The sequence below is a fragment of the Channa argus genome, chromosome 7, assembly GCF_033026475.1.
Source record: "Channa argus isolate prfri chromosome 7, Channa argus male v1.0, whole genome shotgun sequence".
NCBI lineage: Eukaryota > Metazoa > Chordata > Actinopteri > Anabantiformes > Channidae > Channa > Channa argus.
The window spans coordinates 13,079,306-13,106,637 of NC_090203.1; the positions used below are offsets into that span (position 1 = coordinate 13,079,306).

General features: G+C 38.9%; 2 protein-coding genes and 1 pseudogene across 3 annotated transcripts; all 3 read left to right on the top strand.

Annotated features, from left to right (window-relative positions):
- The first annotated feature begins 10,437 nt into the window (after positions 1 to 10,437).
- Positions 10,438 to 17,112, top strand: steap4 (STEAP family member 4). 2 transcript variants are annotated; one of them, XM_067510913.1, is made up of 11 exons: positions 10,438 to 10,580; positions 10,827 to 11,060; positions 11,538 to 11,645; positions 11,742 to 11,812; positions 11,909 to 11,996; positions 12,880 to 13,158; positions 13,301 to 13,395; positions 13,503 to 13,613; positions 14,061 to 14,103; positions 14,262 to 14,426; positions 15,952 to 17,112. In XM_067510913.1, exons 2-11 carry the CDS (start codon positions 10,860 to 10,862, stop codon positions 16,207 to 16,209), a joined length of 1,419 nt encoding a protein of 472 aa, XP_067367014.1. In that variant the 5' UTR covers positions 10,438 to 10,580; positions 10,827 to 10,859; the 3' UTR covers positions 16,210 to 17,112. The 2 variants fall into 2 exon arrangements, with proteins under 2 accessions (XP_067367014.1, XP_067367013.1); XM_067510912.1 differs by lacking the exon at positions 10,438 to 10,580 and having other exon boundaries at positions 10,587 to 11,060.
- Positions 17,113 to 21,181: 4,069 nt separating this feature from the next.
- Positions 21,182 to 23,297, top strand: LOC137130896 (serum amyloid P-component-like). Its single transcript, XM_067511558.1, has 5 exons — positions 21,182 to 21,322; positions 21,540 to 21,594; positions 22,096 to 22,198; positions 22,293 to 22,590; positions 22,745 to 23,297. The coding sequence occupies exons 2-5, from the start codon at positions 21,540 to 21,542 to the stop codon at positions 22,961 to 22,963; spliced, it is 675 nt and encodes a 224-aa protein (XP_067367659.1). The 5' UTR covers positions 21,182 to 21,322; the 3' UTR covers positions 22,964 to 23,297.
- A 142-nt stretch (positions 23,298 to 23,439) lies between these two features.
- On the top strand, positions 23,440 to 25,981 carry LOC137130897 (C-reactive protein-like; annotated as a pseudogene).
- Positions 25,982 to 27,332: the final 1,351 nt, after the last annotated feature.

The window sequence follows — 27,332 nt, forward strand, 5'->3', positions numbered from 1 at the left end:
GCCAAATTGGTTCAGGCTGATGACACAACACCCTAAATCTTGAAGCAGATTGGCTGCAGCAGCAGAATACTACACTGGGGCTACTCCTGTCAGCTGAGAACGGGAAACTGAGGCTACAATTCAAAAGGACTCACCTAAACTGGACAATAGAAGATTGGAGAAACGTTGCGTGGTCTGATGAGTCTTGATTTCTGCTGCAACATTCAGCTCGTCCTGCGTTGTATCAGTGGCTCAGGCTGCTGCAAGTGGTGTAAAGCTATTGGAACACTAGGAACCCGTTTCCAGTTTGTTTAAATGCCACAGCCTACCTGAATTCTGTTGCTGTTGCAATGTCCATCCCTTTGTGACCACAGTGCACCACTCTTTTGATGGCTACTTCCAGCAGGAAAAATTAACCACTATTAAGAAATGATTAATTTTGTAATTTTGTCTACAGTAAATCACTTACCTCTTTTCCAAGAAACTTCCAACTTAAGCTTTTCATTATTTGTACATAATTTCCATTTTTTCATTTCTTCTTCTTTGTCTGTGTAGCAGCCGCTGTAACCTTGGTTGACATTTGGATCCACTGCCTGTTTCTTCTGCTCACTTTCCTCATTCTGCATTATTGATTTAAATATTGTAGAAATGTGCAAGTAGTACAAAAAAATAAGCTCTACAAGGAGATTTCGTGTTGTCTAATAGTTGTCAAACAAAATGTTATTTGCTGAGCGAGAGAAATATCTTGACACAAGGCATGCTAATTATTGCTTCCGAAAATAACAAACCACCCTTAAGCACTATGAATGGGCCCCCAATGGAGCTTTTCTCAGCATCTGGGACAGCTTTTGCGGTTGGAGAAATTTGGTATTTCTGGGTGGTGCCTCTGTCTTATTTTTGTGTTAAGTACTGCAAGTAGCCTAATGGCTTCTGACCTTCCTGTGGGAATGAGAGGCTGCGGGAATGTGTGTGTGTGTGTGTGTGTGTGTGTGTGTGTGTGCGTGTGTGTGTGTGACTGCCTTTGTCTAGGTGTGCGTTGTTTACCATGCTGAGGAGGACTCCATTGCTCTGGCGAGACAATTCAGCAGGATGGGCTGTCTTGAAAAACGGTGTTAGCCCATCAGCAGACTCTCAGCCACACACACACACACACACGAATAGAATAAAACACAGCCATCAACTACTGACTAGAGAAGACTATGGTCTCCAACAGTCTATTGTATCCACCAGTATACAGTGCGTGCATAAACAAGAATGCACATATGTAATTACATGAACCCCTATTAGCGCTTTGTCTGACACAAGGCACATCTGTCATTTTAAAGAGACTATATATCAATATTATTATATAAACTGTAGTGCTGGGAACTAAATTTAATCATCATATTAAAAAACATCATGTAAGCCTTTATTGAGACTGATATTGTAGATACAGTGTGTCCTTGAGACATTTGATTATGTCATGTTAATGATGACTATTTAGTGATGAAATAGAAACCTCTTGAGCAGAATTCATTGTAGAACATGCATTGTTGCACATTTAAAGAAATGTCTCAGTATGTCAATAAGTAGAAAATGATTATGATCATAATTCTATATATTGTATGTGAAAGTGAATAAATGCTATTCGTGAGCTGAGCACTGTAAAACAACGGCCTCCACATGGCACTGACAATAATTATGCGAGGGAGTGAATAACGTTTTTGCATTAACAGCTTAACTGTTAAAGAGATGTTGTCATATTGAAGAAGATTCTAATAAAATATTACTGTCAAAGGCATCTGGTTATTGCAACCTGTTTAATTTTTTTCTTAAGGCCAATTTAAACATGTATATATGACTAATAAAGTCATAAATTGGCAGCATTGATGCCAGATTGATGGAACCTTAGGGTTCTGTACTTATGAATACAGAGACATAAGGCCAATTGCTGTTAATGATAATGTTTTACTGTCTAAAATCAAAGCATAAGTACGATTTTATTGAAAATGTACACATTTCACAGGAAATGCTTTTGGCTCTCAATATGTAATTTAGTGTACATTAACGGTATAATACAAAAGTGTGTGTCTTCAAGGACACCGATAATGCACCGAAGAGAAGGAAATTAAGCAATTTTGTTTGCCTTAAGAAGTGCTAGCTAGTATTTCCAGTGAGGGATAAAGCCAGTGCACAGCTCAATACTGCACGTCTGTACTGGTAATATCCATTTTATTTGCTCTCACTGTGTGTTCTCTCTCTTTTTGTGGTCATGGATCACAGAAGGCCAGGGAGAACAAACAAAAAAATTTCATATGAAGTGAAAATGCATGACCATAGCCTTGGGGAGTAGAAGGACAGGAGGATAGGAAACGTTGTGTGTGTGTGTGTGTGTGGGGGGGGGGGGGCATGTGTGTGTGCGCATGTGTGAAAGACATAAAGAAAAGGACCATTTCTCTCAGAGCCAAAATGAGGTTGGGGAATTGGATTGAACACTTTCGTTCCCCCCAATGAAAGCAGCTCTCTCACATTTGCAGGAGGACATATGGGGTATGAAGCAAAGCCATTAGATGACGACAGGGGGAGAGGAATGCTCACAAGGCCGAAGTGATGACAAGGAAAAACAAATCTGAAACAAAGTTAAGGGGGAATCACTTGGAGAGATTACTTGGGAAAACTTGGGACTGACATTATTGGAAACTTAAATGAAGAAACTTCCTGAGTGGCAGCACCCAAACAAAAACACAGTAATTCTGTCAAATGCTGATGGGTTTCACAGCAAGTTCTAACACTGTGAAGCACAATATACAGTGTCCACCTCACCTCACTCCATCACTCTGAATGTGCTCATACACTTGGACTCTTAGGCTTAGCACGTGTGCATGTGCGCTCGCACACACAAACACACACACACACACACAGACACATACGCACACACACAGGCAAGACAAGGTGGCAGACAGTCAGTGTGGAGATAGATGGGGGAGGTAAATAGGAGTGTCATGGCAGTGTGATGGAATGAGGCAGAGGAGAATTCATCCTGTGTTTCCTCTAGACTCTGTCCCTCTGCTGACAGCATCCTGAAATAGGGCCCACTGTGTCTGTATATATACCTATACTATATGTGTGCATGTGTGTGTGCGTGTGTGTGTGAGAGAGAAAGCACATTTCTCTTTTGTATTTGCTTCCTCCGTTTCTCTCTGTGTGTTTTTGGCTCCTGTGTGTCTATGTGTGTTTCTCCTTCTGTGTGTTGTGTATCTCCTCAGCTCTGGGAGTGGGATGAAAGCAGCCAGTGTGGAGAGAGATAGAGATAGCAGTAGGGAATGAGTGAAAGAGTGAGCGAGCCCTCTGGGGAGAATGAAAAATCCTTCCTGTTTCATTTTTATGTTCAGGTTTGTTTGAACTGGAATCCCATTGGGCCAGTGGTCAGTAGAGTGTTATTAGATCCCGCAGAGGATCTGTCTGGGGGTAATCATTTAAATGTTGTTGCTGCTAAAGGTACAGAAGGCAGAGCTGTGAATTTGTTCGGGATCTAGCTAGGTTTTCTCATTTCTGGTGCCAGTGGGGCTGCTCCGGGTCATTCAAATGGCATCTTTGTGAAGAAAAGAAAGAAAAAGTAATATCAAAACATTGCTTGGGTGTAGGAGAAATCTGTTGTTACGGTGAGCACAGCATATAAATACAAATCTACTTTTTGCCATTTGTTTATCAGTGGCTATAGAATGTATATTTATTCTGCTCTAATTATGCTCAGTTTTATGCTTCAACAAAAAAGTAAAATGGCATAATTAGACAGAACAAATGTTAAAATTGAAAAAACAGACAGGAAACAGAAAACTGAATGCAAACACTGATACTAGAAGTAAACATTATGTGGTGGTATGCAGCTGTGGCTCTATACAATGAGTGACCTCATCCCAAATGGTTTTTAAGTACAATGTAATTTTACTGCCACAAAGCTCATGACATAAAATGTGTATTTAACTCTGTTGGTGGAGCTCTCTACTTGTCTCCCTCTGTCATTTAGAAAATGAAGTGTTTTAAGACTAACTATCAGAGAATTTACTATGAACAGAGCAGTCTGGGTAGCCTTACTTGTTTAGTCCTACCTTATGCGTTCAGTTTCAGCTCTCTGTTTATTACTTTCTTTCTCAGTCTTTCTGGCTCTGCCTGTCTGTCTGTCTGTGTCTCCTAAAGACTCTTCCTCTTTCACTCCCAAGGGATAAAGACCCTCCCGGTCTTCAGCTCACTGAAGCCTGTGTGGAGTAATTAGAATTAAAGTATTAGAGTTAAAAAGGAGGATTTGAGTCTGATTATGATGAAGGGAAACTATAATCCAAATACTCCCTTGTGGGTTTCCTAAAATTTCAGTGCAATCCAGTCTTTCACACACAAAGCTAAACAGCCCCCCCCCCACCCCTCCAAATAAAAGAAATTACTGTTTGAAGCTATGGATGTGTGTGTGCATGCTTATATTAGATGTATGTCAACATGTATGACATTCACAGGAGTGGGTGGAGGTGAGTGAATGGACCTCATCTATCAGCCTTTCTTCCGGTGATGAAGCTGACTTCTCCTCGCGAATAAAAATGAATGCTCGCCCTTCTGCTCTCTGTCACTTTTCCATGTTTCCACTTCTGCTCTTTTTCCTGCTACTTCTCTGTTTTATCCTCCTTATCCTGTGTAATTTCTTCAGGCCATCTCTATATAAGCACCAACCCTCCCCCCTACACACACACACACACACACACACACACACACACACACACACACACACACACACACACACACACACAAACAGTTTCCCACATACCCTCAGTCTTTCTTTCCTCCTCACTCCCCCCGACTCTCTTCTGTTTAATTCGACCCCCCCTCTCTTTCTGAACATATTCTATCAAAAGCCTCTTCACAGGTAACAGTCACCCTGATCTCATTAACTGCTGCTAAGCAGAGAAGACTTGAAAGTACACACTGTCTCAAACACAAACATATACTGTATACACACACACAGCTTGTATAACAGCAGCACTGGACAAGAGACATAAAGAGAGGAATGATCCAGAAGGGTCATGTATATTTCCTAAACTGAGAATAAGAATCTAATGATTTCAGTCTAGGGTGTGAGATAGGCCTTTATGCTGACTACGTGGAGGTGTGTGCATGTGTGTGCATATACCCCCTCGCTCAGTCTCTGTCCTGTTAGTAGCTGTATTAACCTGGGGTCTCTCTGCTCGCCTGATCAGCATAACCCCATTAACTCCCATTAAGTCTCATTACCAACCTCGTGAGGATTGTTGCTGCTTACTTTATTGTATTTCCTAAACACCGTGTGGATTTTGTGAATGTCTGGTCAGTAAAACACAGCTTTTGTCGGTAATTGCGAGTGGTTATGAGTTTCATCGGAGGCGGGACCAGGTGTGAATGGTGGTTTGCCACCTAGCGATTGACAGTAATTGAGCAATCCGTGCCTTCGAAAAAAAGACGAAAAGGCAGCCCACACTGCAGAGGAAACCGCTTTTTTTGAGGCCTGAAGGGCTGTGTGGAAAAACTACCAGAGAGGGGGCACTAGAGTGACAGCTTGACACGGAGTCAACTATAATTATACATGACTGTCAGAGTGAAATATTCAGCAATGCGTGGTCATGGGGATGAATTATATATTCACTATTGTCAGGACTTCTGTTTCAGGAGGAGATTTGATGTTGCAGGGGCTGAGAGGGAGTGGGATTAGTCGTGAAATGGAGTGAAAACACAGAAAAGGGAGTGAGTGGAGTGATTCAAAATGAGAAGGGAGGCCAGATTAGATAGGAGATAGAGAAAGTGTTTTCCTCAGAAGCTCACTGATGTCTGTCCCCCGTTGCAAAGGAGATATTTGCTGGGCACCGTTGACTCATAGCCAGGCAATAGGGCTTTTTAATTACATAGGTTTTATTCACATGTTTTAAATTTTGGTTTTTACTATGTGATTAATATTTTCTTTCCGGTCATTTAGAGATTACAGACAGATGGTACTGATTATTCACTGAAACTTTCACACAGCAAAGGTGCTGCCCACAACAGTACCTCCCTTTTTATTTAGTTTCAGTTCTTGTTCAGTAAGTGAAAATCTTCTTGTGTAATGCTTATAGAATTTCCAAATACATCTTTCTTAGATAGTTGCAACAGGTATTGCGTAACACAACAAGTGTCTTATAAAAGGAATATTTGGATCAAAGCTAATTTGGCCAAACAATTCAGGTTGTGTTGCCACACTCACGTGCATGTAACACACTCTAGTTGCTGGAATATTCAGCAGTATCTTTGCAATTAGATGGTGTATTTAAGTTGTCAAAAGCCGCAGTTAGACTCTTGTTGTGTCAGTGCAGCTGCTTTATGGCTCAGTTTGCATTAGCTTTGCCACAGCTACTGTTGCACTCCTATATTTCATCAACGGCAGGAGCCTGACTCACACAAGAGGTTTCACAAGATAGTTATTCTGCTCTGTGTGTCACAAAGGACACATAGAAGATCCTACGTACAGTTTAGTATTTAGAGGAACTTTTATATTTTAAAATCCCTAGAAATGTGGCTAAAAATAAAATATTTTATCATATGAGCTAAATAAATATGAAATAATATAGTTAGTTATTATTTATAAAGACGTTATTACTCTGGATGGGTCACATGTATACAGTACCTGTTTAAAAAATGTTACTTATAAAGGACTCTACCAATCAAATATGTATATTTTATTTAATTATTTTAGCTTTGGTTACGGAAAAGTCATGTTATGTTCATCCTTTTTGGCATGTTGGTCTAAATATTTCCTATGAGCACTGGATGCGTTTGCCCAGTCAAAGACATCCAACTGTGCCTCTTTTCCCGTGTGTTACTGTGTGTTTCTCTTTGTTTTTGTATATACAGCAACAACCAGATATTTTCTAATGCAGTTGTTTGTCTTTTGATTTTATTATGCGTAATAAATAAATAAATAAATAAACTCTCTGTATGCAGAGAGTTTCCAGCCCCAGCTGTTTGTCACTATATATTATTAGTAACATTAATTTTTGGAGGTCCAGAGCAACGTATAATGTGGAAAAGAGGTAAAGAGGCGTGTGCAAGCAGGTTGGGATGGGTGGAGAAAAGGTTAGATGAAGGCACATGATTTGCTGTGGTGACCCCTGAAAGGGAACAGCTGAAAGGGAAGGAAGAAGAAGAACATTCATTCTGGGACCAAACAATGGGATTTTTTTGTCAGGAGCTAGGGATGAACCAAGTACAATATTACCAAACTATCGTGCTCTAGTGGAAAATAAAAGCCCAAAATGTTGCAACACAAATGAAGGTCATGATCTGCACACACCCACACAGCTGGTGAAAAGGTCCAATCAACATAAATCCCCTGTGTGGGTCTATAGAAGTTTAAGGTTCGAAGTTTTAGCACATGCCTGTGATTTTTGTTTTAGTTTTCAGGGACAAAACAGGCTAAAACCCTGTGTAACCTGACAATTCACTTGTTCAGTCAAGTTTATAACCATGTGACTAGGAGCCAAATAAAGCTGAGATCACATCCTCACGCTTTTCTGCTGTATAAGAGAAAGGAAGAGAAGATGCATGTGTGTGAGAGAGCAAGAAATACAGTGAGGATGTGTGTATGAGTGTGTGTGGACTGGTGTGTTACAAGGAAAGATTGGATCTGACCCATTAACTTTACAGGCCACTCATTGAGCACTAGTGCAGTAGGGGTCAGTAGGGAGATTTCGCTGTAAATCTCTACGAAGATCAGAGTGTTAAACCAGAGAGCGAGAGAGAGTGAGAGAGTGGAGAGAGAGAGGGAGAGAGAGAGAGAGGGAGAGAGAGAGAGAGAGAGAGAGAGAGAGAGAGAGAGAGAGAGAGAGAGAGAGAGAGAGAGAGAGAGAGAGAGAGACAGAGGGAAAAGCACAGCTTGTAACACTGTTCCTGAGTCTCTCTGAAGCCAAGATAAGTTTCACTAGGATGTTATCTGCTGCCAACCAACCAGCTGGACTTTATTTTCATCCATTCATTTAAGTGATTTACAAAAAGAGGCTTTGACAGCTAAGCCATTTCTAAGCAAATAATGAGAATAGGTGGACTGCTTTTCAGCCTGCCCTTCTCATATTTCTGCCTTATAAAATCTGTATTTTAGCTGCGGCCTTTCTGGTGGTGTCAGGTCACGGCCTGCCTCCCAAAACATGTCCTCGAAAAGATAGCTAAGGGGGCTCATAAGAGGACACGCTGTGCCTTAAGGAAAACATAAACAGCAGATGTGTCGTGTAGAGGAGCTGAAGCGAGAAGAGGGAAAAGTCACTGTACCAAACATCAGCCTCAGAACAGCCTTGCTATTCATTTCTTGCCCTGCGGCACAGCACCGAGACCCTGCAGTACTGTACAACAGTTTTCTTACAGGACTTCTAACACTCCCACAAACTCACAACACCATCTCCCCCTTTCTTTTTGACATCAAATCACTCTGCTGCAAATCTTACCACTGTAGATTATTAATAATTGACCTTGTCTTCCACTGAATAATTACTACAGTTATTCATGTGTCTGATAATCCATTACCTAGAGAGCATCTGCTCTGATCATTGTAGAAAATCTTTGTTCTTTCCTGCTCCTCAGATCTCTGGGGTCTCAGTTTCACCATGGTCACAATTACACATTTAACAGCTGCTTTAAAAGGAGCACAGAACAAACAGTGCACACTGCATTCAGACCCCGAGAACTGCACCTTAAAATCAAACACCTTGATTATGTAGCAGTTATCTAGAAGGCAGGATGTTACTATATCAGTGTGCCTTGTTTCATGCGCCAGAAATAATTAGCATAGACTTGTGTCTCTAATGCACCCTGCATTTTGCTTAGACAATCAGATATTCTGCAGTGTAAAGCCAATCATGGTAATGGCTGTAGCGTGGGAATACTGGACGATCTAATCACCACCCTTGGCTGAGAGTGCCTTTTTCTAGATTTGACATTTGATATGTGATTGCTGCTTCCATTCAGTTTTGTTTTGAGCATCAAAAAATCACCCACGCTTTTCAAGGATTGTTTGGTGTGTAGCTTCTGAGTACTTGACTGCAGCTATTCTCCTAACTGAGCTCGATCTCTGTTCTCAGTGCCTGGGCAGTTAGAGGTTGATCTTGAGCTTGGTGTCAGAAGACAAGGAACTTTGAGTAAGTTATTATTGACCCATGTTGTACCTAAACAACCCTGACCTGCTAGATTTACAATAAGCCTTGCCACTTTTACAGGATATCTTTTGTTTGTGTTGCTATATTGTACTAATGTGAAAGATTCTTATTGTTTGTCAAGCCCGAACCTCATGAACCCTATTCCCCTATCGTCTTTGGCATCTTGTGGTTAGAAGAGTAAGATCTGATCAGTCACTCTGTTCTTTTCAGTGTGTGTGTGTGTGTGTGTGTGTGTGTGTGTGTGCGTGAATGCGTATTAGTAAAATACCAGTATAGCTGTGTTACATGCACATACGCACATTCACGTAGACACACACGGGCCACTTAGTTAAGCAACAGAGTGAGTAATTACAGATTGGGACAGGTCACCGGGTCTGTGGTTCACCTCAACCGTGAGCACTGGAGCTATTCTGGACATGTGGAAAAATAAGAGGGGCTGCAGTCAGAGGCCAATTTCAGACACAAGGCCAAGAAAATTAATTACTCATAGGGGCACACAATTGTGCAGATTAGACTGTAATTGGAGGGTTTGCCTGCAAACTCACATGAGTCGCTGAGTGCCTTGGCTGACCACCATATCTGTGAATCATCACAGAAACATGGGTCCTTTTCATTCTGGACACAACTAACGCACAGCAACTAACTAGCTGCTAATGAAAATGTAAATTTTAAGGTCAGGGGAAAGAAAAGAAAAAAGTTAGGAGCATGCTAACGCATTGTGTTTGCTGACCATGACCTGCATTTGGTCCAGATAACATGAGCTTTGTGTTAGTGATCCATGTTTGTGATAAGTAAGCTGTTGGCCAATCCACTTCTTGTCTGAACTGTCAAAGTTGCATTATGCTCTTAACACAAGAAGAATGAGGTTTAAATGTTTTCCCCTATCATTGCTTTGATTCTGTGTAGGTGCCCAAACCTGCTATAATGATCTGCTGTCATTAGACAAGCTACAATTACACAGTCTGCCTCACACTGTGCCAATCAAAGAAAGCACATTAGGGTTTTTTTTTTGTGTATTTCCTTTTTCTATCTTCAAATTCGCTTTTACTTACTCAATGTGTGTTTCTCAATGTGTGTATTCATAGTAGTGATTTAGTAAAACCAGAAAAACCATGGTATTTTGGCATCCTGTACTGAAAAGAGTGTTGTTTTCCAGTGTTGCATAATCTGTCACAGATGATCATCTGGTTTCCCAGAAGAAGCCATATTTGAAACATTGCCATGGTATTTCCCAGCCAAACAAATACACACAGGCATAGCAAGCCAAAGAGTTTGCACAAAGAAAACATTACCGTTCACTGACAACCCACATGCCTCCACCTTTTACCACGGTTTTGCAGTTTAGAGGCTTCACCCTGAGTCCAGCCTAAAATGGGAGGGCACGGGCCATTATAAAACCGAATCAAGACTGAAAAACCTGTCAGTCTGGTGAGTAAGGAGTTAAAAGAACAGACACATGGATTTAAGAGATGAACTGTTGATTTGCTGAAACCTTTCCTACAGGCACCTAGAAGAGATTCTTACATTGATAGACTATTATTTTGCTACATCTGCTTGGAATCTGCACATGTTACTCAATTATATTTTATTACAGCTGTCTGGCATTGACAGAAGACCTGGTGGAGTGTCTTGTTCTTTTACAACAACAGGAGATATCCTCACTGTTTGTTTCAGACTGTGGCTACGTCAGCTGAGAGACAGAGCAGCATGTCAAAGGAGGTGAAGCCAGAAAGCGTGTCGCTGTGTCCTCTGGGCATGGCAGCTGCCCCTAAGCAGGAGCTGCTGTGTATCTTTGGGACAGGGGACTTAGGACGCACTCTGGGCCAGTGTCTGCTGCAGACTGGCTACAGGGTGGTATACGGCAGCCGCAGACCTCACAGCTGTGGCCCCTTGCCTCAGGGAGCTCAGGTAAAACACATTGCATGACATTTTCTGAGAGAGAAGGATTTTTTTGCATGGCGTTTTAAAAAGATTGTTATCGTTGTAATGCACAGCTGACACCTCAGAGTGCATGTTGCATGATCTTCCTGAGCAAACGCAAAAACTTTGTTGATAAAACTCACAGTCAGACTGGACCAGTTCTTATCTGACTTTGAAAGTTGACTGAACTAAACAAGGTTACTGATAATGTGTGTGTGTGCATGTGCATGTGTGTGTATGCATGTGTGTGTGTGTGTGTGTGTGTGTGTGTTTGTGTGTGCGCGCGCATGTGTGAATATATCCCTGCAGATGTTTTGTGTGGTGCTCCACTCTGCAGCATTTAGTTTTCATGCAATATGTGCCTAACTATTGTCTTGGAACATGCGGAACCAGTTATTATTGCGTGTGTTGTCACATGTAATGGGCATGCATAACGATAGTTCTGTGATTGTGTGGGTTGTACAGGTGATGAGCCATGAGGCAGCAGCCCAGTCAGCCAGTCTGGTCTTTGTTTGTATTCACAGACACAACTATGGCTTTCTGGAAACACTTGCACCTGGACTCAAGGGAAAGGTACAATGTCGCAGTCAGATGCCTTTGTGTACCAAAGTGTAGCAGTTGCTTAATTTCTAACTTTTCATACACTTCACTAATTGTATTGATTGGAAGGTGCTGGTGGATGTCAGCAACAACCTCAGGAAGGATCTCTACCCAGAGGCCAATGCTGAGTATCTGCAGAGGTACTGTAAGAGAGAAGTAGACAGTAATGAAACACTCCATGTGGTTTGAAGCTTTAACAACTAAAGGAAAAAATTTTTTTGCTGTTTGTTGTTTAGTCTAATTCCCGGAGCTCACGTGGTGAAAGCTTTTAACACTTTGTCTGCCTGGGCCCTTCAGAATGGACCTTCAGATGCCAATAGACAGGTACTAAACATGTTTGTACGTAGTCTCCTATGTCCAACCATTGAGTTTATGGAGAACTGCCAAAAAGTGGCACGTGGGGTTTTATCCTTTAGCTATTTAGGGATGCATCTTTTATTTCTAATGCTGAAAAATCTATTGTTGGAATGATGTTCACTGTTGCTTGTCAGATTCTTCATCCACTGCAGTACTTCAAGTATCTGACAATTCTCAGATGCGTTCACACAGAGTTGACAAACAAGTTAAAATCAATAGTGTCTTTTCATGCAGGGATTATTCCAGACCAATTTATATTATTAACTAATTTAGAAATTTTGAGAAGAGCATTTCGTATAAAACAAGCCAAATTCTGAATACCATCTTTGAAAACCATCAAGTTCTGAATACCATCATTGATGCATACCCAAATCAGTTGACACTACAGCCTCTCTTTGAGCCAATGCTTCTCTATCCTGTGCTTTGCTTTCCACTCTGCACTGCAAAGCTGCAGCATATGTGGGTTTTTCTGTTTTGATGTTTCCGTGTTGCCCCATAGGACAGTAAAACCACACAGGAGAATGAGTGTGGCAGTGAGGGGTGTATGTTTATGTATTGCAGCATGATGGTGTATTTGGAGCATCAACACCAACATCACATAGGTGTTGACTGAGCTTTATTGTTAGTTTGTATATGCTTTTTTCAACTAAATTTTAGTGTTTTACACAGGAAACCCAAGGATCTCCTGCCACTTTCATGCTGGATCCTCTTGAGACAAAACCATCCTTTCATCATTGTGTGCACAAATGCATAAACCTACTGTAAATTCATGGTTTGGTGTAACGAAAATTTGTGTTACTTGCAGGGGGCCAATTTGAGTTCTTTAACTATGGCTTTTTTCATGCTCCAGGTTTACCTGTGCGGAAACAATGCTGAAGCAAAACAGGCAGTGTCAGAAATAGCCAGCAAACTGAGCTTCAGTGTTCTGGACAGGGGGTCTTTGTCTGCAGCCAGACAACTGGAGGACTTCCCCTTGCAGCTGTTCCCAGAGTGGAGACTGCCACTACGCCTGGCAGTCGGCCTCACTGCCTTCTTCTTCTTCTATTTGCTCATTAGAGACATCATCTCTGCATATGTTGAAGAGGGGAAAGACATATCCTTCAGAATCATGGTGTCCCTGGCCAACAAGGTAAAGACTGTTAGGTTGCTCGTAGATGTGCATCTGTTTGTCTCCAGGTGTTTTCCCTGAAAATCATTTAACTTCATTATGATATGTGTTATCCTCACAGTAATCTCATTGTGTCTCACTGTGTTTCTTTTCCATCTGTCAGGTGTTTCCAATTGTGTCGCTTATCATGTTGACCCTGTGTTATCTGCCTGGTGTCATGGCTGCCTTCATTCAGCTTTACAGAGGAACAAAATACAAGTCAGATGTTAAAACAAGATGGACTTACATTTTATCGCTCCAATGAGATGTACTCTACAATTAGATATATTTTAAATAATGTGTCTTACAAAGTATTTTTCCTACAGGCGTTTTCCAGACTGGTTGGATCGCTGGATGCTGTGCAGAAAACAGCTGGGACTGCTAGCCCTTGGCTTTGCCTCACTGCATGTGCTCTACACTCTCATCATCCCCATAAGGTCCGTAACATACACACTAACACATTTGATTTCAATGCTGTACATTCAACACTGCTGCTAGTAAAGGAAAAATACTTGAAAGTTAGAGCCAAATTGCTAGAAAGACCAAGCTTGTGGTTGGGTTGTAATATGTGTCTGAGGCTGTCACAAAGGTATTAATATTAGTGGTAGAAGTAGTGTCGGCTGCAGCCGTGTCAGCAGTGGTAGTCATAGAAGAATCTGAGCTAGTTTTAATACTAATAAAGCTGAAGTACTCAAACCAGCAAGTTAGTATAAACAGTGCTAAGAGTAATTTTTGAAATAAGATGCCTTAAAGAAGTACAGCTACCCCAAAGTGCAAAGTCAGTATTTTTGTTTTCATAATCACTACATTGCATATGTAAATGAGGTGGGCATATATGAATTTTTGATACGTTTTCTCTAAATATATGTCATTTTCTTTCCCAGATATTATGTGAGATTTAGACTTTCTGCAGCTACCATCTCAGAGGTAAAAGACAGCTAAATAGACAAAAAATGTGTGTGTGATACATTCAAATCTCTGTGTTAGCATAAAAAACACATGTAATCAAAAACTAACACATCTGTTTCCATCAGTACACAAAGTGTTAATAAACCTCTCTCTGCTTTGTTTGATCTTCCATTAAGATCAGGGAGAACCGAACGTCAAAATTTGACACCACCATGGCCTGGCGTACTGACTCGTACTACTCTGTGGGGGTTCTGGGTTTTGGCCTGTATCTCCTGTTGGGAATAACCTCTCTCCCCTCTGTCAGCAATGCTCTCAGCTGGAGAGAGTTCAGCTTCATACAGGTGGGTATCAGCATGTTTGTGTGAGTCATATGATATGTGGGTATCTGGATGCGTGAGCTTTATTGTCTCTGCACATTCAAAGTGACATATAATGGACACAGAATGTAGCATGTCATGCAGCTCATAAACATTTGACTGAATCCTGTTTACATGGTGAAACAATGGCGGCTAAAAGCAAACCATGACTTTAGCAGTGGTGCCGGGACAACGGTCTACCAAACAATCTGTCCAGCAAATGTTTCCTTACACGTATTAATGTCTGTGGATTTATTTATGGAAACTGACACATTGTGTATTTATTGCCCTTCAGTGGCTTTTTTCAGAAAGACTTTGAACAACATTTGAACAGCATGTGTGCATTCTTTCCACTTAAAATTGCGCTTGAATGTTACACTCACTTAACAAAATGGAAAACAGCAAAGGCATCACAGCTTTTGCAGCCAATTGGCACTCTCTGCTGACAAAAAGGAGACTTAATGGCAGACAAGCACATTGTCGATCGTTTTAAAGCAATTTCTTTTACATTACATGAGCCAACTTTAGATAAAATGATTACAAACAAGCTCACTGGGAAATTTAATTTGGGACAACTGATTATCTCACCTCTTCAACATGGCCTTGAAAAGCTGCAAATGACAACTAGATTGATTCAGTTAACAGGGAAATACATGCTCATCATATTAAATAGGCTCAGTTAGCATCCACTTACAATATGCCCACTGGAAAGTACGTCATAATATTTTCTGTGTAGCTCCACTGTTGCACCCGTTTATGCTCCAGGCTGCTGAGGTTCAGTTAATATGGAAAATTACAGAAACACTGCTGGACCTTTAAGAATATGTGGATACTGGCAGAACCAACTATTTGCTACGATCTTCACATCATGATCACCAGCCAAGATTCAAGGAATGACTGATGAGGGCGATTCTGTGCTTCAGCCTAGATTGAAAATACTTGTGTGGGCCAGATAGCATGTTCCAGTTTTTCATTGAAAGCAATCTGTTGAAAAGGTTTGGGATCTTTCTATCCTTCCTTTGCTAAATCATCCACTGTGTGTGTCTTTACATGGACACAAATGTTTTCCTTGTTTTCTACTTTGACCGTTCAAAAATAAAATCTGACTCATTGCAGGGCATAACTTCTTTCAGAAATGTAACTAGGTCATAACAACCTCATTTTCTCATTCCACACCTCTACCCTTTACTCCAGCCTAAATTAGAGCAGGGTTTTAAATGTTAAGTTATTCATCAACTGTAATTTGGTTGGCATACATTATTCCTGACCACAGTCTTCCAGTTTTTTGTGTGTTTACGAAATATTTGCCTGTAAATGTGCAACTGTGCATGTGTGTGTGCACACTCTTGCTGTTCCTGTAGAAATGCTTGATCAGGTAAAAGTAATTCTATTGCATTTCAACTTGCAGTGTTTTTTTTGTGTGTGTTAATTATAGCTGTGTTTGTGAGTGTGGACATATACCCATGTTCATATAAAGTTATGTGGCTTTACTCATTCTGTTCTCTTCCAGTCCAAGCTGGGCTACTTGACATTGTTCATCTGTACCTTTCACACTTACCTGTATGGCTGGGACAAGTTCCTACGTGTCTCCAGCTACAAATGGTACACCCCGCCTGGTTACATGCTCTGTCTAGTGTTGCCTTCTGTGGTGTTAGTGCTTAAGATGCTGCTCCTCCTGCCCTGCGTGGACCGCAGTCTCACCCGTATAAGACAGGGCTGGGAGAAGACTGATCCAGGGGATGACGTCAAGAGATCACTGCTAACATAGGTTTATCACAATGACAATATGCACAGACAACAGCATGACAAAGATCCCATTATGAATCACCTTCCAAGAGTTCTATGTATCGTCACATGGGTCCATCAGTGTTTTAGATGTCGTAGACGTATACAACTACCAATTAAATCTTGTTCTTCTCTCTTTCGCTAAGTAAGTCAACAGAAAAAACTGTCTTTCATGATGTAATTGTGTTGGTCTGGTATAGTGATATAGTAACACTAAACCAGGTTTACTACATTTCAAACAGCAGCCATTTTTCCAGTAGAGTTCAATAATTATACATGTACTTCCAGTATTGTTAAATCTTCTAAAATATAACGGTACCAGTTTAACTACTTAAAGCATGTTCACCAACCTTAAACTTTAATATATGCCAGCATATGTTTAATTAAGTTACTTCCAATATCATTCTGTAAATTAAAATTTTGGAGTTTGTTCTCATTGAATTTGTTTAGTACCTCTTTTTGCACTCATTATCCGCTTTATCAGGTAGGAGGGTGATAATTCTACTTCCTGTTTATTATTGAGATTATAGTGGGTGGTTGAGTTGAGTGCATTTGATTTTAAGAGGTGGTTCTAATCATTTGGCCACCTCTTTCATTTTAAATAGGGTGGCTAAAACATTAGTGCCTCTTATAATGCACTCCAGTATGACTCCACTACCCAGTTTGACCTCAGTAATAAACAGAGAGTAGACTTATCACCATGCTGATAGTTTTAATTTAGGAACTGAGAAATTATAACATTGTAAATATAGAATTCATTGCAGAGTCACTGTATTGGATGGCATTAGATTGTACATATGTACCTAATAAAGTGGCCAGTAAGTGTATTTTTTCTACACACAAGTGTAACCTCTGTGAAAATAAACTTCAGTATGACTGAAAAGCATCTCTCTTTCTTCTTTCATGTACAGTATACAGTATCCCATCTTGTCTGGTAGCTCAGTCAAACTATGGGAGTTTTTCCCTGCTGAGTTCTGTGTGCTCTGTCTAGTTGTCTCGGTCTGATCTGTCTCCAGGGTTCATCCCTCTGGCTGATCTGATGCTGTTCTCCAGGAAACATTCGCTCAAAGCTGCAGGCTTCTCCCCAGTCACTACTGGATCTCATCACATCAGCAGAGAAAGGATAGTGTAGACTCCTCCATCACAGAAGTCCTCAGCAGAAAGGATGTAATATTCGGTTGTGACAGTACAGAAACACGCTTGATGTTATGCTGCAGCAAGTCACTTTTGCTGAGCGTAAAGGGTGTGAAAAAGCATGGAACCCAGATGACTGCTATCTGTTAGTCAAACATGATCAAGATTCAAAATATGAAACGCTTTATTGTCATTCCACAATATGCACACATATACAATAATGTAATTTCTCCAGGCTCACAGGTACTTAGTTACCAACAATATGCCCTCCTTACTAGTTTTCATCAAGCTAGAGGTAATTGCAGGGTGAATAAACTCATTTACTTATTGTTTTTAAGCAAAGTTACATAACTCAAAACAATCAAGTACAGTAGCAGCAAATGATGGCACAACCACACAAGTGGAAGGAATCAATTCAAAATAAGGTGCTTGTCAGAAAGTATTAAAAGGCCTTTGAGAACCCTCTGCTGCATTTGCCAAGCATGGAGGCAGCCTTGTATTTTTTTTGAAAGTGCAACTCTGCATTTGAAAATACATTTCACATTAATGCAATATACTGTGAAGTACATTTTAACATTTTGGGGCTGATCTGAGCTCCAAATGAATATAGCAAGTCAACACAAGGAGCGCTCTCACAAAACAAGGAAAAAGACAGAGTGATGGGAGGGGTGGGGGGTCAACTGATTTAAAAAGCTTACTATAAAAGTAGTGTATATAATATTACAGTATTGTGGTATAGTAGACAGTAGTAATGTTACCATGGTTAGCACGGATAATAAACCATGACTGAGAACAATGGGAACAAAACAGAAAGTCATGTATAACAGGTTTTTGACATACTAAAGCCACACTAGTAACATCACTTGGTCCTTTAAGGCAATTTGTCTACATCGTTTTAACAATTAAATCATAATTACATCAATTAAAGTAAATACAGTCAACTGTAATTGCACATGTTCTATACTAAGTAGAAACTACCTTTTACAGGTAACTGAAATATTCATTTCAAGAATTATTATGTTACATATGATTAATCGTATTTAACATGTTTCCTCCATGTAAAAATGCATAACTGAGAAACAAGTGCTAGTGTGAAATCTGAATATGGAAAGACTTGTAAATCCACAAACAACAGTGAACAGGTCTTTTAATTTGGTTTGCTAGGATGTGTGTATTGAGACATGGGGAGGAGAGATTTCACTTGCTACAATGCACTGATAAGACAACACTGGAAGACACCAGGAGTGTAGCCACTGACTTACTGAGTTGTGCCATGCTGACATGACTAAAAATGTAAACAGAAAAATCAGTTACTGCAAGTAGAACACATTTTTTTTGCATAATGCCATGCCGGACATGGATACTGCCCTTTGATATGTAAATTAGGCAATATACTTCCACAAATCTAGTCAATAAAAGTTTTATTCTGAGGTTCACCTTTATGTTAGATTTGCAGTCCTCCGTTATGCTTTTACCCTAATAAAAAGTTAAATTATTTTGGTTTCGGATACTTGACACGGCCAAACGTGGTGCTCAGTTCTTTTACCAACAGGAATTAGTTGCAGAAGAAAATTATACACTTATAAACTTGTGGCAGTGGAAAAAAGGAAAAATCTAAGCAGGATATCAAAATGGCTTTTTTAACAGTATTCTGTCTGTTTATGTGAGACTTGTAATTGACTGACATTTAATAATTGGGCAGTACGTTTTAAAGAGTTTAATCAGAAATCATGAGTGATGGGTTGGCAAGAATAGGAGCAGTGCTTATTCACAATAGAACAAAAGCAACACATCAGATGTTGAAACTGAGACATTTTACCATTTCATGGAAAATATTAGCTCATTTTAAATTTAATGGCAGCAACACATCTAAAAAACGTTGGAACAGGCAATGTTTACCATTGTGTAGCATCCTCTCTTCTTTTAACAACTGTCTATACATGTCCGGGAAATAAGGAGACCAGTTGCTGGAGTTTTATTTTCTTGTTTTGTGATGCGCAAAATGTTTTCTATTGGTGAAAGATCTGGAGTATAGGCAGGCCAGTTCAACATTTGGACTCTTCTCCCGTCTCTTCTTTTTAGTTCACAAGACAAAGCATCCATGGTTTCCAATAACAATTTCAAATTTTTATTCATCTGACCACAAAACAGTTTTCCATTTTGCCTCAGACCATTTTAAATGAGTTTGGCCCAGAGAACATAGCGGTGTTTCTGTATCGTCCTTACATATGGCTTTTTCTTTGCATGAAACAGCTTTAACTTACATTACAGTGATTTCTGGAAGTTTTCCTGAGCCCATGCAGTGATGTCCAGTAGAGAATCATTTCTGTTTTAAATTCAGTGCCGCCTGAGGGCCCAAAGATCAAAAGCATCCAGTTTTGACTTCAGCCTCATGCAGAGATTCTTCCTAAATCTCTGAATATTTGGATGATATCTTATACTGTAGATGATGGGATCTTTGCAATTTTGTGTTGAAGAACATTTTTCTGAAATCAAATTCAAAATTGTTTCTGTTCTATTGTGAATAGAATATGAGTTGACTGCAATTTGGAGATTTTCAAATTCCGCTTTGCCTTTTTTATAAGTGCTCAGGTAAAATGTTTATATTCCCACAACAAACTACCACAGCTCATGTGAAACTGATTAGGACAGAATTGCCCTACTCTCATTGTCTGTCTCAGGTAGAGTAGTTGGCCATACTGTCTTAAGACAATGACATCCTGATCTTCATGGATGCTGCAGATGATTAAATTGAGCTCTTTAGCTTGAGGCAACGTTTACATTTGAGCAGGACTATGAGTTGAACAGGTGGCACTCTATTTGCTCCACATAGGCCTTTTCCTCTGGACTAATGCATGACTGATAATTTACTATTAGGAAATTTGTCAGTTCTGTATCAAACATGCATTAACCCACCATAATGGGCTTGGGACAGTTATAATTTTAATGTGAAGAGCTATTTCGTAATGCATTGTACACCTCTACAGTATAAACTAGATGGAAGCATATAATTCAAAACAAATAGCAGTAGAGTACAGTAGCAGTATAGTTAGACATTAAGCAGTCTTTTGTTGGCATGATGTTTGATGTCTGCAGGTTAGGTAAGACTGTTACCTACCTACTGTCAACTCTGTGAGATCAAGAACTATTAGTTGATCAACTAAACTGCACTACAGGAGATGTGCTGGACTTCCAGTTTATAGGCAGAGTGCTGATAGTGGACAAACATAAACCCTGTCACTAACAAAACTATCAACATCTTTCAAGATCAAAAATCGCATTTTCTGTTCATTTATGTCATGAAGGTAAAGGACATTAGTGGTTTGTGCCTTCTCACTTTGGTGCAATAAAGTTTTATGTCTTGTTTATTAATACGTACACTCTGAGATCACTGTCGGCACACCATAATATTGACCAATTAAAAAAAAAAATTTACACAAGATATGAGTGACCACAACCTAAGTCCAATCATCAGGTTTTTCATGGAAACACCTAATGAGTGAAAAGAAATCTTTTTTCATCTGTACTTCCAGCTGTACACTCTCCAGTAAAGTCATTTTAGCTCATTTAGCAGTGAATGACTAAGGAATGTCTAATAACGAGTGCTAGTGATGAGTGGCCTCATTCGTGTGCAGAATAAATGATGTGGCCATATGCGAAACAGCACCGATCAGTTAGCATGCAGCCCACTTACATTGGGAACGATAAGTGTGTCAAAAGCCGACAGTTGACTCCACATCTGCATTGCAAAACAAAAACTATGTCAACATAGGGCTGTGGCTATACTTTAAATTCTGTTGACTCAACAGAAAGCACAGTGTTTGATATAATGCCCTTTTACATAAGGGGAATGTGAAGTAAAACTAAGAATAAAGGGAAGGAAACATAAATAAGGAAGAACTGACTGTTTAGAACTTAGTCCTGTTCATTGCCATGCACAGAATCCTGACACAGATATAAAGGTAAGGTCAATACATGCAGAACTACTAAATATAGTATATTTTATTATATTGCTGTGTTATTATTTATCTATTTATTGCCAACTATGTTGTCGTTCATAGCTAATAACAGTAAAGTGATTTGTATTCTTTGTCTTTGAGACCAACTCCTACTACTCCATTTACTTCACTTCAAATCTAAATCTTTTTCATGGTCTCATTTGTCTCCTCTTTACTTTAGATGAAGCTTTTACTTGTGCTGGGGATGCTGACTGCATGTGCTGCAGGTCCTCAAGGTAAAAAAATATTCTTAATTTAACAGGTTAAATAGCAAAAAAACAAAACAAAGAAACAAACAAAAAACTAACAGCAAAAATCTTCATTACGTATGTAATTTACCAATTTACCACTTTTCACAATTGTGTGAATTTTTTTATTTACTTATGTCTGTTGAGTAACATCTGAAAATATTGGTCACTTTGATTTGGAAAATAAAGGTATTATTAGGACACAGATTGGTAACTGGCTTATTGAGATGTGGGAATTAAAACCAAAAAAGGAAAGCTTTGTTTTATTTGGTTATTTTCTTTCTTTCTCTTTTTTAAATTTGTACTTGACATCTCACAGAAGTGTTTCCTTCCTCAAAGTGAATCTTTGATAAACATGTGGTCACATGTCGAGTAATGCTTACACATGACCCAGTAGGGCCTGTATAGTACAGTGTATTTTTTAATTGTCTTTATAATAATAATGTTAATCTATGCTTAAAAAAACATTTTCTCCTCCTGTATTTTCAGATCTTTCTGGTAAAATGTTTACTTTCCCACAAAAAACCAACACAGCTAATGTAAGACTGAATGCATCAGGTCAGGATTTCAGTGCCTTCACAGTGTGTCACAGGTATCACTAAACATTTCAAATAAGTAATGGAACCCCAATTTATGCCCAAATCTGAAAAGTATCATGCACGGAAATGTGTTTGTAATGCCTACAGGTCATTTACAGACCTGAAAAGAAACCACATCCTTTTCTCTCTGGCCACACCCAATAATGCCAACGACCTCCTGGTCTTCTGGGACGAGGTAAATAAGGAGATCGAGCCCCATATCAGAGATCAAAAGGTTGAATATGGAAAGCCAGACTACAAGCCCAACATGTGGCATTCTATTTGTACCACATGGGACTCTACCTCAGGGCTAGTGCAGATTTGGTTTAATGGACAACCTTCAACTAGGAAATATATTACCTCTGGATCAAACATCAGAGGGAATCCCATAATTATTTTAGGACAGGTACAGTTGGATTAATGATCCCTTTAATCAATGCAATTTCAACAAAAGCATTTTACGCTAATATTCAATCTATTTTGTATTTCTAAAGAGCAGATATCAGAACAATTACTATACAAATCATTCACTGTATTTCCAACCACTGCTCTTTCTACAGGAGCAGGATACCTATGGTGGAGGGTTTGACGTTAACCAGTGTTTCATTGGGATGATGTCTGATGTCCACATGTGGGACTACATCCTTTCTTCCTGTGAGATCCAGAACTACACTGATGAACTAAACTTCACTCCAGGAAATGTGCTGAATTGGAAGGCGCTGAACTTCCAAATAGTAGGCAGAGTGCTGATAGAAGACAAACAATACACTTGTCACTGACATTTTGAAACATTTATTAATGTCTCAAAAAAAATCAAATAACATATTTTTTGTGCTTTCATTTTCAAAAATTAGTATAGTTGTATAATGTTCACATTTTATGTCCAATGATTGTTTATTAAAGGATGGGTGTTGATTTGTTTAAGCCAAATAATAATTACATGATAGTGAGCTCTGATTATTTTTACATTTTTTTGAAGAAATTAATTACAAACATGACTCTGTTGTAAAAATGGGGATGCAAAAATGAAGCTCCAGAGTCATGACTGTCTTTGTTGAAGAAAATACTTATTTTTCAGTTTCCAAAGTAAAGGTAGATTTGACACTTTTTTTTTATAAAGTGACTCCAGGAAGGTATCACTTCACAGCCAACACAGAGAGAAGATGATGCTCAATGTACATTGAGGTTGTATTGTAGGTGTTGGCAATATTCCAATAGTAAAAGAAGACTATTGGAAATAAATAAATAAATAAATAATAAAAATATATAAAGTATCATAGAACTTACTACTTCTTACCAAATCACTAACAGCATTTTGCATGTTACATATATCTTCATTAAAAGTCTGTTTGCAATGAAATATGGTCTCTGACAGTAATTCCTGTGCTGTTTTCATTTTCTGTTTTTTCAAACTTAAAAAATAATTCAGAGACAAATACAATGCTAAATCAAATGTGTTATATTAAAAGGAGTGGCTTGTTCCCATTAAAAATGTATACTCTGCACTGACATTTTTGGAATATTCAGTTTTACAGAGGGGGGGGGGACAGTAAAGTGGATTTATTTTAGCTAAGTTACAGCTATCTTTGCCGCTTAAAAAAAAAAAGACTTTCACAGTAGGACTACTGGCTAAAAAGCTCCAAGTGTTAAACAATGCAGAACATGATTTTAGAAGTTTCAGTTACCTCTGCACTTTCTACAGTGGAAACGGAAATCATAAGTAAGTACACACAAAGCTAATGACTGCAATAAGGAAGCAGCCAGTTACGACCTTGTCTCCCTAAAGGTGTAACATTAAAACGAGAAACAAGATCCTAAAGGTTTGTATTATTGTTAAGGTGTTTATTTAAAAAAAAAATAGGGGTGTAAGTATACAACATACATAAGCCAAACAGCAGTAAACGAAGAGGAACTGAGGTAGAGGATGCTATATACAACAAAAAATAAATAAAACAAAACAAGTTTCTGTTAAAAAAAAGGATTGTCTAACTGTCTAAATGAGTGAACCAGGTTAAAAAGAAAACAAACCAAATAAAACCTGGCCTAACTAACTACTCTATTTACAAAAAAAAGCTTCCCTTAAACCTAATGAGTTCTACACAAAATACTTGGCCTCAGTCTCAATGCATTAGAGTATGTCTATGGAATAAGCAAAGGGGGGGTATGGATGCTAGTCCAGCCTCCTTGGAACAACACAAAACTTTGTTAAACAAAAAACATAATTCTAACAAATAAATCTGAGCAAACAAAATACAGACCAAAACCAACACAGCATTATTTTTGCTCTCTTCAGTACGGCCACACAGGGTGAAGTATAGCCAGGGCTTTTACACAAGTGCTGTGATTAATCTTAGAACATGATTTACTGAGCAAGGTGGATAACGGACCAATAGAAAGTCAGAGGCAGGGAACTGACCGGAGCACCTGCTGATTGGCTGGGGTCAGGAGTTGGCGTGATCCACCCAGTATTATTGTGTGCTTGTACGGCACAGATTTGCATATAGAAAAATACCTATCAAACCAAAAAACAACCAAGGGGCCGAAGTACTATCATATAAATCTTGTGCACAACAGGACATAAGGTAAGATCAAGGCATGATACACATTGCATAATTTGACATTAATGCATTATATAAAAATGTTTAAAAGCAATTCTAACTTTATTGTTTAAAGAAGCAGGCCAACTGAAGTTACATCAAATTATTTAGAAATTTAGTACACAATGATATTACCAACCCCAGAGTATTTATTGCATTGTGTTTATTGTCTTTGTATGAGATGACGTTGTTGCTTCTGCTGGTGATGCTGACAGCATGTGCTGCCATTCCTCAAGGTAAAAACTTTTTTTTTACTTCAGGTAACAAGACGAAACTTAATAACAAAGACATTATTGTTCATGTGCATTAATTATCCCTTTTCTCTTTGGCCACACCTTCTGAATTCAATGATTTCGTGATTTTCAAGGAAGTTGAAAGTTATATGATTAGTCTTTCTGTCAGGAACAGATATGTATTATTTGTTGGGCAACAGTTAAAGTTGAATGTGTGGCACTCTATTTGTTCTACATGTAACTCCTCATCTGGACTGGGGCAGATGTGGTTAGATGGAAACCCTTCAACTAGGAAATTCCTCAGCTCTGGATCGAACATCAATGGACCCATTATCATTGTTTTAGGACAGGTAAAGTTTTTAAACAAAATGAATAGCTTGACATTAAGGGAAGAATGCTGATTTATTTTTTTGAGAGTTTTAGATTAGATCAAGTCCTATTTCTGTTTGATATGTCGGCTGTGTTCACTAATTTAGCTGTCAGGACATTGTATTTCCAAAAATGTTCAACTGCTTCTTACATAGTCACTCTAAAGTAAATCAAATTATTTTAATAATGTTGGAGAAATGATCCTTATAAAGCTGTAATCTCACATTTATGCTAAATTCACAGGAGCAGGATGCCCATGGTGGAAGCTTTGACATTAACCAGTCCTTTTGTTGGCATGCTGTCTGATGTCCACATGTGGGACCACACCCTTTCCCCCTGTGAGATCGGGCTCTTTGTGCATGATCTAAACTACGATCCCGGGAATGTGCTGAACTGGAAGGCACTGGACTTTCAGATTATAGACAGAGTGCTGACAGAACAGAAACAAAAGACTTGTGAATAAACATTTGAAAAAGTAATCAACGTCTTGAAAACTTAAAAATTTAGCTATGTACTGCAGAACAATGAATTTGTATTAATGTTGTAAAACATTCATTAGTGAGTGTAAATTAATCAGGTCTCTACTTAGAACTGTTTTCTTCCCAACAATTTTGTAACAATTAAAGTTTGATTATTAAAGTTGATATTGGTTAAATTCTTCAAGTTATTTTCCTTTCCGTCAAATAATACATTTACTGTAGCAGTTTTCACTTAGTGTTGTAAATGTGATACTAGTTATGATCGGTGAAGCAACTGAAGTGTTTCTATTGTTTGGTTCTTCAGTGAATTATTTTGACTGCCAAAATAATTAAATTTTTTTTTATTTATTTTGTTTTATTTACTTTAAAACCAGTTTAAAACTTTGAGTCTCCACTGGTTCTTCACCAGACACAGAGGATGTCTGTACCTGACAACCTGCAATAAAACTATGAGTCTTTGATAAACAGAAAAAAGGACATGCCTAAAGATTCTGAACTCCACAATCGATTTTTTTTTTTTTTAGAAATCTAGAATTCAGCCAGTACAAAATTACTTTAGTGGTTCAGGGTTGATCTTTTTGGCAACAAAACACAAGAGTTTAACATGAGACTTTAGTGTTTATTACCTATTTGAAACATTTTTTTAACTGCATGTATACAGTTGTAACCATACAAAACATTTGTGTCTAATCCTTACCAAAGTCCTTAACAGTGTTAACAGCACATTTATTTCTGTAACCATGACAATCATGATGTGGCATAGCTGCCACAACAGGGTCACTTTAGAGAATATAAAGTCATGTTACATAAGATTGTGTTAACTGATGGAGAAGCAGGTCGCATTCTGAGTTATGCAGCCTGTTTTCCCATTCTTGCTAAAATGTGTGGTCTACATATCTTTTGTTAGGGTTTAAAGTGCTTTGAATCACTCGAGATACAGTGCATAAACAGTTTCCCAGTGGCTCAGTGCATGATCTGTTAAATAACGAGCCGGAAAATCTACTGATTTGATTTCTACTGATCGATCATCAGCATCAGCAATGATCTACTGTGGCAAAGTTTTTTTTTTTAGAAACTTGACAGAAAGTCAAAAACCTGCCTCCAACTGACCAACAGACACTCAGAGGAATCCTGAAGATGGCAACCACATCTCTCAACAGTTCAGACAGCATGACATCAGCTTCACACTTCACACTCTTTTTCAGAAGATGGTCTTTTGGGCCACATAAGTTATAGGATAGAGACAAACAGGCTACATGGTTGTTTGGTTTTAATGACTTTTTTAAAATTTGATCTCATAGAAAGCACAGAACAGATGGTTACATGTTATCCATACCATGTAAGTATACGTCTGTGAAAAAAAACTGGAGAGTTCAGTCATCAAAGTGTGTGGTAGGTTGGGCAGTTCATTCATAATAAAACACCTTCTTCCTGATTTCCTCTTTCTCTTCTTATAAGGGACTCCCCAGT

What these genes read in the sequence shown, in the direction of transcription:
- steap4 (XM_067510913.1), top strand. Translation starts at nt 10,860, where the DNA reads ATGTCAAAGGAGGTGAAGCCAGAAAGCGTGTCGCTGTGTCCTCTGGGC. An exon ending in CCTTGCCTCAGGGAGCTCAG is followed by an intron (nt 11,061 to 11,537) that starts GTAAAACACATT and finishes TGGGTTGTACAG; the next exon opens with GTGATGAGCCATGAGGCAGC. An exon ending in ACTCTCATCATCCCCATAAG is followed by an intron (nt 13,614 to 14,060) that starts GTCCGTAACATA and finishes TTTCTTTCCCAG; the next exon opens with ATATTATGTGAGATTTAGAC.
- LOC137130896 (XM_067511558.1), top strand. Translation starts at nt 21,540, where the DNA reads ATGAAGCTTTTACTTGTGCTGGGGATGCTGACTGCATGTGCTGCAGGT. An exon ending in ATGTGCTGCAGGTCCTCAAG is followed by an intron (nt 21,595 to 22,095) that starts GTAAAAAAATAT and finishes CTGTATTTTCAG; the next exon opens with ATCTTTCTGGTAAAATGTTT. An exon ending in GCCTTCACAGTGTGTCACAG is followed by an intron (nt 22,199 to 22,292) that starts GTATCACTAAAC and finishes TAATGCCTACAG; the next exon opens with GTCATTTACAGACCTGAAAA.